The sequence below is a fragment of the Gossypium arboreum genome, chromosome 10, assembly GCF_025698485.1.
Source record: "Gossypium arboreum isolate Shixiya-1 chromosome 10, ASM2569848v2, whole genome shotgun sequence".
NCBI classification, from domain to species: Eukaryota; Viridiplantae; Streptophyta; class Magnoliopsida; order Malvales; family Malvaceae; genus Gossypium; species Gossypium arboreum.
Genome location: NC_069079.1, coordinates 127,580,429 through 127,593,515, shown reverse-complemented (window position 1 = coordinate 127,593,515; position 13,087 = coordinate 127,580,429). Strand labels below are relative to the sequence as shown.

The following is a 13,087-nucleotide window of genomic DNA, read 5'->3' as shown; positions in this document are numbered from 1 at the left end:
GTAGAAAAAAAAAAATGAAGGATACTTCTGAGTAGGGTCCCAATTGTGGAGCCACCATTCACTATTAATGTTGTTTAAATTTCCAACGTCTAAACAAAGTTAAGTTCCCTTTCATTTCTTTCTGGAACAAAAATGGAAAATATAATTTTCTATTTCCAAGAACATATATATGATAGCTGATGGATAACCAGATTTGTTGCTTCTTTCTAGTTCTTGGGTCAATGCCCTTGAAGAACTGCCATTTCTGGAGCAATGAGTAAAGCATAAGCTTATGAAATTTCGTTTCTCTGGGACTGGGCATCAAACATATGATGCTCTAATTTTGTAGAAAAGTTAGTAATATATGATATTTGATTGTATGTATGTGTGTGTTTAGGGTGATTATTAGGTATGAATTTATGTTTGAAATGAGTATGCTTAGGGTGTAATATTTATGCTTGTATGCTATTCAGGTTTGAGCTAAAAGAACACATATTAGACACAATTATCATTGAGTCAAGCTTAAACTCAAGCAACTTGAGCTATTGAGTGACTTGATTTTTTGTGTCTTAATGTTTGAATAGTTTCTGAACTTAGAACAAGTCTAGTCAAACTAGTTTGTTATGGTTCAAAGTCAAACTAGTTTGTTATGGTTCAATCTTTATGTTTAATTTTAGAAATTAATTCTAATTTAGCTCAAGCCGAATTTTGAGTCAAGCTCAGAGACGAATCTAATAAAAGGGGCTGGCAGGGGCTTCGACTTATCTAAAATGAAAAATTACTATTTAGGCCCTTTAAAAAATTTTTAAAATTTTATATTAGTAAAGGTAAATTTGTACCTTGTCCCCTCCAAAATTATAAAAATTTGATTTATTAATCTTTTAAAAGTTATAAAGATATAAACTGTTAAAAATTAAAATTTCATTTTGACCCCTCTAAATTTTTTTTTTGGCTTCGCCTCTGGTCAAACTTGAGCTAAGCTATTCCATAACGCTATATCAGTGCCATAAATGCAAAGTGTAACGCCCCAAAGTTTTTATTTGTAATTTGTGAAATTTTATCATGTGATAAATACTTGCTTCAATGGTTAAGGGCCTTATTTATGTGTTAGAGGTCTTTGGTTTGAATTTGAGAAAATAACAACACTGTCGATGCTACATGGCCATGTGGTAGGTCGTGTGTTAGATCATGTGCGACACACGGTCTGAGCTAGTCGGGCCGTGTGGGCCCAAAATTTTGAAATTTTATCCAAAATCGTACACATCGTTCTGAACAATCGTGGGCCTTCCGTGGGGTCAGTATGTGATCAAATAATCTATAAAACATAGAATATGGTCATTTATTAGTGTACTTCTATTGTATGGATGTGTATTTGTGATAACATATGATAAGTTAATCTTGTAATAGGCTATCTGTTATGACATGTGTAAATAACTGTAGCATGTATGATTTCTGTTATGATTATATCTACATTGGGGATGAGTTATATTATGTGGAGGAAGTGTTTTTGTAAGAGGCGATATCTCGCCCATTATACTGGTAACACAGCTGCAAATATTCTGAAAATTATCTTAATGACACTAAGTGGTGTGTAGGGTAGGATGAGTGTTTCATACCCCATATGGTATGTTGGGATAGTCAGAGATAGTGTGCAGCGGATGGGGGTAGGAAAGCATGTCTGTATCTGTTCTGCTCTCATATGATTTTGTTTTTGTAAAATCTGTCTTATATAAATTAATGGTTACGTTGTTTCTATAAAATCTGTCTTATATAAATTAATTGTTACGTTATTTGTACACACTGAGTTTCGAAAAATCATATTCTGTTTGATGGATATTTTCAGGTAATCCTCAGGCTTAGGCAGGTCGATGTGATGGGAGCTCGGTTATTAAAGTTTTCTGTTCATTTTAAATACTTTTAATTTGGGATTTAAGTGTTTTGAAAATTTTGGACTATTTTGGGTTTTGGATTTTATTTTCCGTTTTCCATATAATATTATTTAAATGTTTTATCGACAATGATTGTTTTTTGCAAAAACAACGGGCTTCAAATAACAAACAGTGTTTTCAAAAAAACAATACAACTTTGTAAGGGTTTCCGCTGCAAAATCATAAGTTTTAGAAAATATAAAAAAAAATCGTTTTCAATAAAATATTTAGATAAGATGTGTTTTCGAATAATTCGAGATTTTAAGAGTTTGCGATGATTTTCAAGATACACGAAAACCAAATTTTCAATCATTATACGTAACAACTCCAGATTTGGCAATAACGTCTAGGCCAGGTTTGGGAGTGTTACACAAAGAACTAGGCTCGGTTCATGTTATCAATACAATAACAAGAAGTGTGACTTTCATCTTCACGAAAATTGTGGGGCGGCCAAGCCTATCGCCACCCATTCATTCTTCAAAAACAACAACTAAAAGCTCAAAGAGAAAGGGAAACGAGGCAAAACTTGTAAAGCATGTGGCAAAGATGTTCAAGGTTTCATGTATAAATCCAAGGAAACATAGTTGCATCCTTGTTGTTTGATGCTCCTGATGCGTCGTGAACTAACTAAAAATTTTACAAAGGCAAGTGCACCTATCAATTAATAGTATAGCTACGGTGAGTAAATATATTGTTCCCACAAAGACTACAATTACTAGTAATTACCGTATTTCTATTATTTAATCAAATAATTCAAGTGATTGATTAAAAACTAAAAATAACTAATTTAATTACTAACGAACACGACAAAAAAAACTAATCAGGAAAATAAATGATTAACAACGAAGAAATGAAACAAAACATAGGAAAAAATCCACCTAGATTTCATTTGTTATTATTAATCTAAATTATGCAATTTCTTTATTTAATAACTTGATCCGTTGAAATTCCTAAATTATACAAATATCTCTTTCAAGCATAAAAGTAATTGACTTTAAGTTGATTAATTAATTTTTTTCTAATTAAAAGCCTTATGATGGCATTAACTCGTGTTATGGATTCTCCTATTAGATTTTACTCTAATTCAATAGATTTATATTGTCTTATTTCTAGGATTGCATGCAACTCCACTCAATTACGTAAGATCTACTCCTAAACAGAGTTTATTCAACTCCCGATTTAAGCACACCAAACATGGATTAATAGTTTAGAAATATTAAACTAAGAATTAAACACATATAATTGAGAATAAGAAACTAAGTATTTATTTCAAAAAATAAAAATTAAACGACATACTCTATTATAGGGTTCATCTTCCCTAGGTATTTAGAAAATTAGTTCATGCTTAAAAATAAAAACATCCAAGATACAATATATCCTAAAGAAATAAAAAAACTCATGATTATTTCTTTAGAAATCAATTGGGAATCTTCAATCTTGACAAATGGATTAGTGATTATCAAAAAAAGAAAATAGGGAAAGTTCAAACGGGAGAAAGGAAAATGAAGGGTCATTGATGTAGTATGCTTTGAATCTCATAGTCCAAGCTGTTTTTGGGGGTGTGGTTTCTTCCTTGCTTGATTTTTAGACTATTCTCTCTATTGCAAATAATTGGATGCTGGTCAGTGTTTGATTTTTATTTTTGTGGTAATTTTTTATGGATTTCAAGTTGATTAGCATAAAGTTTAGGGTTCATTCCTGTGTTTGTAAACCCTCCCTTCCCCATTATAATATAATTGTTGACTTGTATACAAAAATTATTTTAATGTCAAAACAATCAATGAGTGAAATGATAAGAACTTAAATGTAATTTCTAAATTTCTTAGTGCTCCATCATAGCTTTCTTGTGTTTATATTATTGTAGTATATTTCAAGAGAAAACAAACATAACAAAACACTTGGAATGAGGCTTAGTCATGTATAAATTCATAAAGTCAAAAGCCAACTAGTTTATTCTTGTTTGAAAAGCTATTGATGTCAACATATCCTACCATAAAACATTGAAATTATTCGATCATCAATACGGTAGATCAGAATCTATTGGTGAATAGAAGAATATATTTTAGGTCCAAGTTAATCTGATGGTTTTAGAGATTGGAGAAGAAATCCTTTTAAATTTTGGCTTGCAAATTCATGTTGTTCGAGAGAAAAAAGAGACCTTTTAATTGGTATAGGTGGTGCAAACAGAGAGGGCCATACAACAATTATTTTAACAGTCTAATGACTTCAATGAAAACTTTTGAGTAGTTTAGTTACCATCTTGTAACTTACAATTCGACTCCTAATACAAGAGCCTTTATGATATTTTTACTGTCAAAAAATTAGAAAAAAATAAAGATTTCTTAGACCTTTGAATTTACGTAACAATCGTATTGTTCCCTCCATGCAAATTAAGGATTTCTTGAATGTACTCATGTCTAACATTTTTAATAGAGAAAATATTATCACTTTCAAAAATATAAAGTTCACATGAACAACCATTGACTAACATACTCAATAACATGACTGATACAATAAGATGCAAAGTCAAAATTCAAAAATAATCTATCTTGCGAAGTGGCCATTCAAGCAATGAAGAACTCAGTTCAAAAAGTTGCAAGTTCATTGGAAGCTTTGAGCTCATTCAAAACTGCAAGCTCAAACATTACTGCAAGCTCAAGTACAACTATGAGCTCATCGAAAGCTGCGAGTTCATTCAAAGACACGAGCTCATTCAAAGATGCAAGCTCAACCCAAGTTGCAAGCTCATCAAAGTGCGAGCTTATAAAGGTTTTGGCGAACCCTCAAATGAAGTGAGAGCAGGGTTTGCATGTGCTGGAATGATGATTTTGTTTAGCCTATTTGTTAACGTTATCTTGCTAAAAACAAACAGAGTTAGCACTGAAATGATGTTTTTAGATACTGATTTCTTCCAATCTGTTTGTGTATAAGTTTTATCTTTACTCTTCCAAGTTGAGTTGGTAGGATTAGTTGATTACTTGTAACCACTTCACCTATATATTGTAATTTTTGGAATGAAAATCAATACGAAATATACAACCAGTTTTATTTCATCTGCTAAGTTTTCTTGTTCTGATCTCTCTCTCGATAAAAAACACCAACAGTCTGACTTGATCACAATCTAGTAGCTTATGATGCAAAGGAAAAAATAAAATATTTTACAAATTACACTGAAAATTATTTGTAGAAAATAGAAAAAAAAAAAAACCCCTCATATTTATTCTATTTTCTTGGAGAACATCAAGCACTTTGTCGGACTTAAGCCTTTCTGAAGTTCATACACACAACACTTAGATACCTGCAACTAAAGAAACAAGGTTTTGTTTAAGCACATCATATCATCAGAAAAGTAGTAGAAATGTGCACTTTGTTGATCGGTTAGAACGAAAACCAATCGATATACCAGTTTTAGACGAAGGAATTCAATCAAATTCTAAGTGAACTACTTGCAACCTGTAAAAAATAATAATAAGAACAAAAATTTCTACAATTAAATCAATTTATAATTTTTTATTTTATGAATTTTAAGTATATATTTAATTATTGTTAAATTGATGATCAAAATAATCGGAGTCTATTTTTTTAACATTGTACAACCCACGCTAAACATTTTAATCACTCATTTTAAGACTTCTATTAACATATTTAATTTAAAAACAATTATAAAATTAATTAAAGGATTGTAAAATTAAATAGCATGCTTTACTATATTCATTACATTATTTGACACATATAAAATTTAAGAATAAGATATATTTGAACCTACCAAAATCAATTGCATACTTGATAAGTTATTTTTGAAAGCAATTAAACTTCGTTAAACAATCCAAGTACATAGAAAAGGCCCATAAGCCCAAACATGTAAGACACTGGGACCAAATAGGCCGAACCCAAGCCTATGGAAAGCAGACCCTAAACTCCGCCATACAACCAGCCCCCCTTACCAGAAGTCTGGGACAGAGGAAACCGGTCGTCAGGACCCAAGCAAGCAAGGCTGAGGTACCCAGGTTCCAGCAGGTTCGCTGGTGAAGTTGGAGCCAAGGTTGCCGTCGACATCATGGAGCTTGTCGGGGAAGACCAATCGACTGGGTTCACTTTATACTTAAGTTCGGATCTTTAAAACAAATTGCCAAAAGTATTTGGATACTTTATATTGTCAAATATTTAGGATTAAATTGAATTCAATAGAGTTCAGACATAATAAATAAATAAATAAACTCATTTAAGTAATAATAATTCTCATATCATATATAATTGGTCCCATGCCCCTGAAAATCATAACAATGCAAAACTTTCAATATTTATGGCTTAGATTTCTCTCACAACATGGGGAAAGCTGCTAAAGTCAAATTGCCGCCTTCACCAACACAACCATCTTTGTCACCTTTCTTTCTGATCTCCATTTATACACTGGCTTGGAGGTTGGACATACTAACTCGTCTTCACGGAGTTTCCGCTTCTGACCCTTTTTCCGTACCATGAAATCGATTCGAAAATTTAAATGCATTGTCCACATTATATTGAAATTTTCTTAAAACATTCGATTGATTGCACTTGATGTTCCTAGAATATAATCTAGATTTTAAATTGGTTCATAAGCTTTCGAAACGATTTAATTGAGTCCAAAGCATCAATATCATATCAATCATGCCCTTCCATCAGTCTAACATCAGCTCAGACATTAAATACAAGTTTAGATTTGACATAAATCATATTTAAAACACATGCTCGAATTTTAAATACATGTATACCTATCGTATGAACAACATGAATCTAAAGTGAGTTCCATTTTTTCAACACTTGAAACCCACACTATCTATCCAATAAGTAGATATGTATTTAAAATTTGTTTTTCGTGTTTTAAACATGCTCAACATCAAAATCAAAGCTAATATTTAATGCCTATGCTGATGGTTAGGTTGACAGGACTTGATTAATACAATAATAATATCATAAGGGCTCAATTACTATGTTTTGAAGTTTGGATTTGGATAATAGTTTAGACTTTGGACTATAGTTTGAGAACGTCTGATGCAATTAAACCCTAAAATATTACCCTTACCTGTAATTCCTTATTCAGTGACATTTCCATATATAGCTTCTCCAGCTGATTCACTCTACTCTTCCTGGATTCTAATTCCCTGTAAGAAGCAGCTGTCTTCCTACATGTGAAAGGTCAAAAATGTGTAAAGATGGGAAATCATGGTCAAGATGAAGACAACTTATGGCAGTGAACATATTGTCAATGGCCATTCCAGTTTTTTATCAAACACACCATGTAAAATATTGTCAATTAACTAACCTTTTAATAAGATCAGGGATATCACCAGAAGGGAGAGTAACTCTGCTTTCTGAAGCTTGTGACTGTAATTCTCTAGCTTCTTCCCTGTAAAGAAGAATATATATGAATACATATTTCTTATATTTCAAAACAATATATAATATCAGTAAGTATAAAATTTACTTTGATTCATCAAAAGGTCTTTTTTTTTTTTTTCAGTTTGTGAAGATAATGAGAACATATACCGCTAAACTGTTATATATCTTAGGGCTCAAAAACTATATTTCAATTAATTTTACCGGTCCAACAACCATACCAATGAAAGCAACCACGGATGCAAAATCAGAGTATTTGTTCTAATCAATGAAAACAAAAGCAAGCAATTTCAACTATATTTCTTTTTTGTTTTTCTCTTTTGGCCAATCAAGGCTGCATTTCTGACACTGTAGAAGTATCACAAATTAATATGATAAATGTTACTAAAACTTCCAAAGAGCTTAAAAAATCAAATGTCATGATGGATATTATTTAAAGAATGTGGAAGAACAATTGAAGATAAGCAGATACTTTTCGGTTGAATTTCAAAGGCGGTAAACTAAAGGTAAATCACTTTTTTACTTGAAAGGTTATCACCCTATACTAGTCTTGTACAACAACAGCTCACAATTTCTGTTTCTAGCTAACAACCAGAGACAAGGAATAAAAAAAAAGGGTGATATACTGATATTAAGAAATCAAACCTATCCTCGGCATAGTAAATGTGTCTGTTAGATGGATGATTATCAACAGAATGCAACACTGCAGTTAGCTTCTCAATTTTCTGCAGCAGAATAAAATAGTAGCGATGATTAGTTGCACATAGTTTTCATCACCATGACCATGTAGGAAATATCATATACCCCTTGATAAACCAAAAATCATTCATTGGTACCTTCCTTTCACTTTGCAATTTCTGTAGTATATATCCTATGTCTTGAGTCTTCATTAGCATGAGTTCTTCTTGAGTGTATTTTTTAGCCTGGCTCCTATACAAATAAAGAATTCAGAAAAGAAGAAAAGAAAACCAAATAAGCTTTCTAGATTTGCAAGCCTAAATAGAAAACAGTATAAGCAAGAAAACTGTATTTTACTCAGGTTTATGAACTCCATCCACAGTTCTCGTTTTTATCATCTGAAAGTAAAATTCATCTGTGTTTCTGAATGCAGCTTTCTCCTTGAGTTTCTGTAGAGCAAATCAACAAAAAAAGCACAACAAAAGAGGAAGAAATTAGTGAGCACATACTATAATATAAACAACAAGAAATTGAATGCAGTAAACAAATAAACTTGCCCGTAACGTTTCTTCCTTCTTGTGGAATGCTTTTGCACGAATGACATAATCCTTGTGTTTCTCAAGAAGCCCAATTTTTTTCCTCGATGACCTAAAATATAACAAGTATTGAACAACACGAAAGCAAATGCACAATAAGGAAAAGCTATGTAGAATGCATGGCTATAATAAATGAAAAAAAAAAAAAAGAGAGCTGAGACTCCCGGTTGAGCTCGTTCCTTGTGAGCACGTCTGCTGATAGCATTCCTTAATGATGACATTTTTAAGGTAAGGTAAAGCAAGCAACCAGCAGAACTTCACGGTTACAACCTAAGTTGCGGATGAAGCAACTTAAGAATATGGTGCAATGCTACAAAATCAAAATAGCCATCAAAATAAATAGAAAAGACTGCAGTCTAAATTTAACCCTAAAACCCTATTTCCATCGAGAAATTAATAACAGCCAAATTCATTAATTCAAATTAAAAGCAGAAAAAAATCCAAAAAAAATTAATCAACTACAAATAAATAATAGTAACATAAACATGATAAAATTTGCTACCGGCCAGTGACAACAGAGGTTTTTTGTTTTTTTTTAAATTCTGTTTAAAGACCTAAGTTATTGATTAGGTATATTTCCAGCACAATTAGACTTAATTTTTTTAAATTCCTTCTTTTCCTGTACAATTTTTTTAAGGTAAAAAAAATCAATTTTAACACCAACAGCAGTGCGTAAGTTAAACAATCACAATTCAACTGAAAAACAAAAAGTTAAATTTTGAAGCCTCATATGCCTACTGCTAAATACACATAAAAACTCAAAATTTAAATACAGAGTAAACAATTAATCCAAATTTGAAGACTTTAACCGAACTTTGAAAAAAAAATAGCGAGCTACTAAGTGAAAAGCGAAGCAAGCAATTGATGGAGACAATGAAAAAAGCAGCGTGAAGGAAGCAATCGACGACGTGAATGGATGCTCCCGGTGGGAAGAGGGATAGGTTTGGGATTTTGGGTGGGAAAGAGATGGGGTTTGGTAGAGAACAGATTGTTTTTAATTGGGCTTGGGTTAATTTATTAAAGGGTTAACTGCACTCAATTAGTGAGATTATATTTTACTCAATTAATTTTAAAAAGTTATAAAATTATTATTGAATTATTAGAAAGTTTTTATTTAAGTCACAGAACTAATTAAGTTTTTTTCAAAAGTTCGACTAGCAAGCTCCAAGTTGATCTGATGGTCAGTGTTGGAGATCAAAAAAGAAAGTTGTCTAGATATTGTTTTGCAGATCCATGATGTTCACGAGAAAGGGAAGGAAGGAGACTTTTCGATTAGTATAGGTGGTGCAAACAAATAAGGCCATATAACAGTAATTTTAACAGTCCAGTGACTTAAATGAAAAGTCTTGAATAGTTTAAGGATCATCTTATAATTTTTAAATTTTAGTGATCAAAATATAAACTTACTAATAGTTTAATGTGGTTAGGTGTAATTTATCTTTAATTAAATTGATTGGGTAATTGGGTTTGTGTTAAGTATAATAAATAAATCTTGTGCTAGTATTAATGGATTGTTGGTTGGGTAGTTAAATTTTGAGTTTAGAGAATTAAATTAAATTATATATTATATTATAAATACATTTGAAATAAATTAAATTAATAATTGTGAGTCAACTAAGCTAGTTGATTCGACTTTGTATATTTTAATAATCGATAATTCATAGTTTAAGTTGATTAAATTTTTAAAAATATGATTATAATAAATTATTATTATTTTAATAATCTCATTATAGGTTCTAATCATATCTTTTTTTTAACACAATACGTAGAATTATACATAACATAGAGGTGCTCATGGCCGGGTTACGTCGGCTCGGGTTCGAGCCGAGTTTAAGCATGATATTAACATACTTTATACTTGCCTAAGCTTGGCCCGACCTGAAATCTAGGCCTAAAATTTTTTTCAAACCCGTCCATATTTGCAAAAGACTAACCCATTAGGTCTGTCCTGATTGTTTTTTTATTTTTAAAAATATTTATATTATATTATTTTAATATTTAATATATTTATTTATTAATTTTTTTATATAGTCATCTTAACATTATTTTAATGTTTACATTAAAGTAATATTATATATTTAGTATAGGTTTATTTTTAACGTGTTCTAAATTGCATAATATATAAAAATAATGTAATATAAAGTATTATAAACTTAAAATGGGTTAGGCCAGAAGCAGACACAGGCCTTGAATGTTCAAGCCCGACCCATATTTTAAACGAGTTTAATTTTTTACCCAAACTCTCTCAAATTTGGAATGGGTTTTCAGACTTGGGCGGGTAGCTCGACCCATGAACATATCTACCATATCCTCTTCTCAACCCATAAATAGGAAGATTATGCGCTTCAGCACACTCAAACCCACGTTTTCTAGCATTGACAACAATACTCATGATAAATTATTTTTAAATTTTATAAGATTTTTAATATTTTTGTTTTAATTGCCAAAAGTAAAAATCTAGAAAATATATTTTTTGAAAATTTTCTAAATTTTATTTGTTAAAATTTATTTTTATTGTTTCTTTTTTGAAATATTTATAATCTATATTATAGAATTCAACTAAGAGCAGCCTCCAAATTCAAGAAGAAAGTTTGACCAAAATATATTTATTTATTTTGAAAACTTGGGATGAAACTTTCTGATTATAGAATACAAAGGGCTTTGGAAAACTATGCAATTCTAAAACGTTGAAAAGTAGGCTCTCTCCAAAGAATTAGCAACACCATTTTATTTACTATATGCATACTAGACATATACAATTTTCATACATTTAATAAGTTATTAGAATTTTTATCAGACACGTATGCATTACCGAGAGATATATGTACTTATGGATGAAATTTGTCGCTAAAACCTTGATACATCGACAATTTGTAATTGTAATAATTTATACAATCGAATAATAATCTGAACACATAATATATGTTCTTTTTTGAGAAGTTGTTGTATTAGAACCACATTATTCAATCTTTGCTCTTTAGAGAGATATAAAAACACATTATATATGTTGTTCCTAAATCTTAAGATATTTTGTTGTTGAATAAGCTAAAACCCATCCACTAAATAGTGGCGAAGCCGATGGGGTTAGCGAGAACCAGTCCCTTAAATAAATGTTATTTATTTATTTAGATCCCTTTATAATTTATAAAATTTTAAATTAATAATGATAAAATTACGCTTTAATTCCTAAAAACGACAAAAATTTTATTTAATCTTTAAAAATTATAAAGATATAGTTTATTAAAATGGTGAAATTGTATTTTTCTATAAAAAATATACAATTTAATTCTAGCTCCCAAAAGTGATAAAAATTTGAGTTAATCATTTAAAATTTATAAAGATATAATCTATTAAAAAGGTAAAATTACATTTTTACTATCGTAAAAATATACAATTTAATTTCAGTCCCTTGCTTTGCGCCTGTCACTAAGAATGCTAGTATTTCACCATTGGTTAATGTCTTTAGGTTTCCCACCTTTGGCATCTACTCAACTAGGGGGAATAACTGGTAAGTATTCATGGTTCAAGTATAATGTTTTAGGTATTCAACTCAACCTAGCTCTAATACACAAGTTTCTGCTCCTTCAATTAATGTTATTTGGTTAAGGTAAGCATTCAAATCACTTTTCTTTTTTGGAGGAATAATTGTTTTTTGTTGGGCATAGCTTAAGCTTTCTAGTCATTGTAATGATCTCAGATTTAGATATCCATAAATACCATGCCTTAAAAGTCTTTTTAATTTGTTATAAACATTCTATGAAAATTAGGGCCTTGCCTTTATTAATCTTCTGCAATTGTTTACAAACTAGTTGTCTACATGTTTAAGGTCAAAGATTGAAGCTTGAGTTTGTTCAGATTTGAAATAAAAATAAAAGAAAATATTTAAGCTTGAATGATCATGTCTTATTGACCTTGATACATGGTCAAGTTGTTTCACAAAAATTGACTTTCAGAAAATAAATTTTGGACTGTTGATATTTTTGTAGACACTCATTGAAATGGATTTAAGAGAAAAGGTAATTCTTAGAATTGATGGAGGTTTTAAAGCTGAAGGTGATGTTCTAATGGCTACAATAATGGGGTGCTGATGAGTGGGGATTGACGCAACTTTTAGCAACGGAGTTTTCCATAAGTATAAGATAAATGACTATACCGACGATGATCTATCAGTATAAGGTTATACAGATGAACCTTTTTCTAACAGTCACCTTTCGTCAGTGTTAAGGAATAAAATGATTGTAATAGTTAGTAGTTAACAGTTAAGTAGTTAAAATTAGTAGTTAGTAGTTTATGTAGTTAGTCAACAGTTAGTTATTAGTTAATCAGTTGTTTGCTAGATTGTATATATAATATAGCTTGTTATTCAGCTATATATATGAATATCAATCATTTTATGCTCATCACAGTCTATTCTTAACATGGTATCTGAGCCATAATTGTTTTTTCTTTCTTTCTTTCATCTTCTTCATGGCAATAGAAGCTATTTCTGGCAATGATAATGAGAACCGCTAGTCGTTCAATACGGCTGCT

General features: G+C 30.6%; 1 protein-coding gene across 1 annotated transcript; it reads right to left on the bottom strand.

The window, feature by feature from the left end:
* Nucleotides 1-6,054: 6,054 nt before the first annotated feature.
* Nucleotides 6,055-10,864, bottom strand: LOC108461524 (probable U3 small nucleolar RNA-associated protein 11). The gene is made up of 8 exons (XM_017761388.2): nucleotides 10,793-10,864; nucleotides 8,519-8,680; nucleotides 8,319-8,410; nucleotides 8,120-8,213; nucleotides 7,929-8,008; nucleotides 7,210-7,293; nucleotides 6,970-7,069; nucleotides 6,055-6,372 (listed from the first exon to the last, which is right to left on the bottom strand). Exons 1-8 carry the CDS (start codon nucleotides 10,862-10,864, stop codon nucleotides 6,253-6,255), a joined length of 804 nt encoding a protein of 267 aa, XP_017616877.2. The 3' UTR covers nucleotides 6,055-6,252.
* Nucleotides 10,865-13,087: the final 2,223 nt, after the last annotated feature.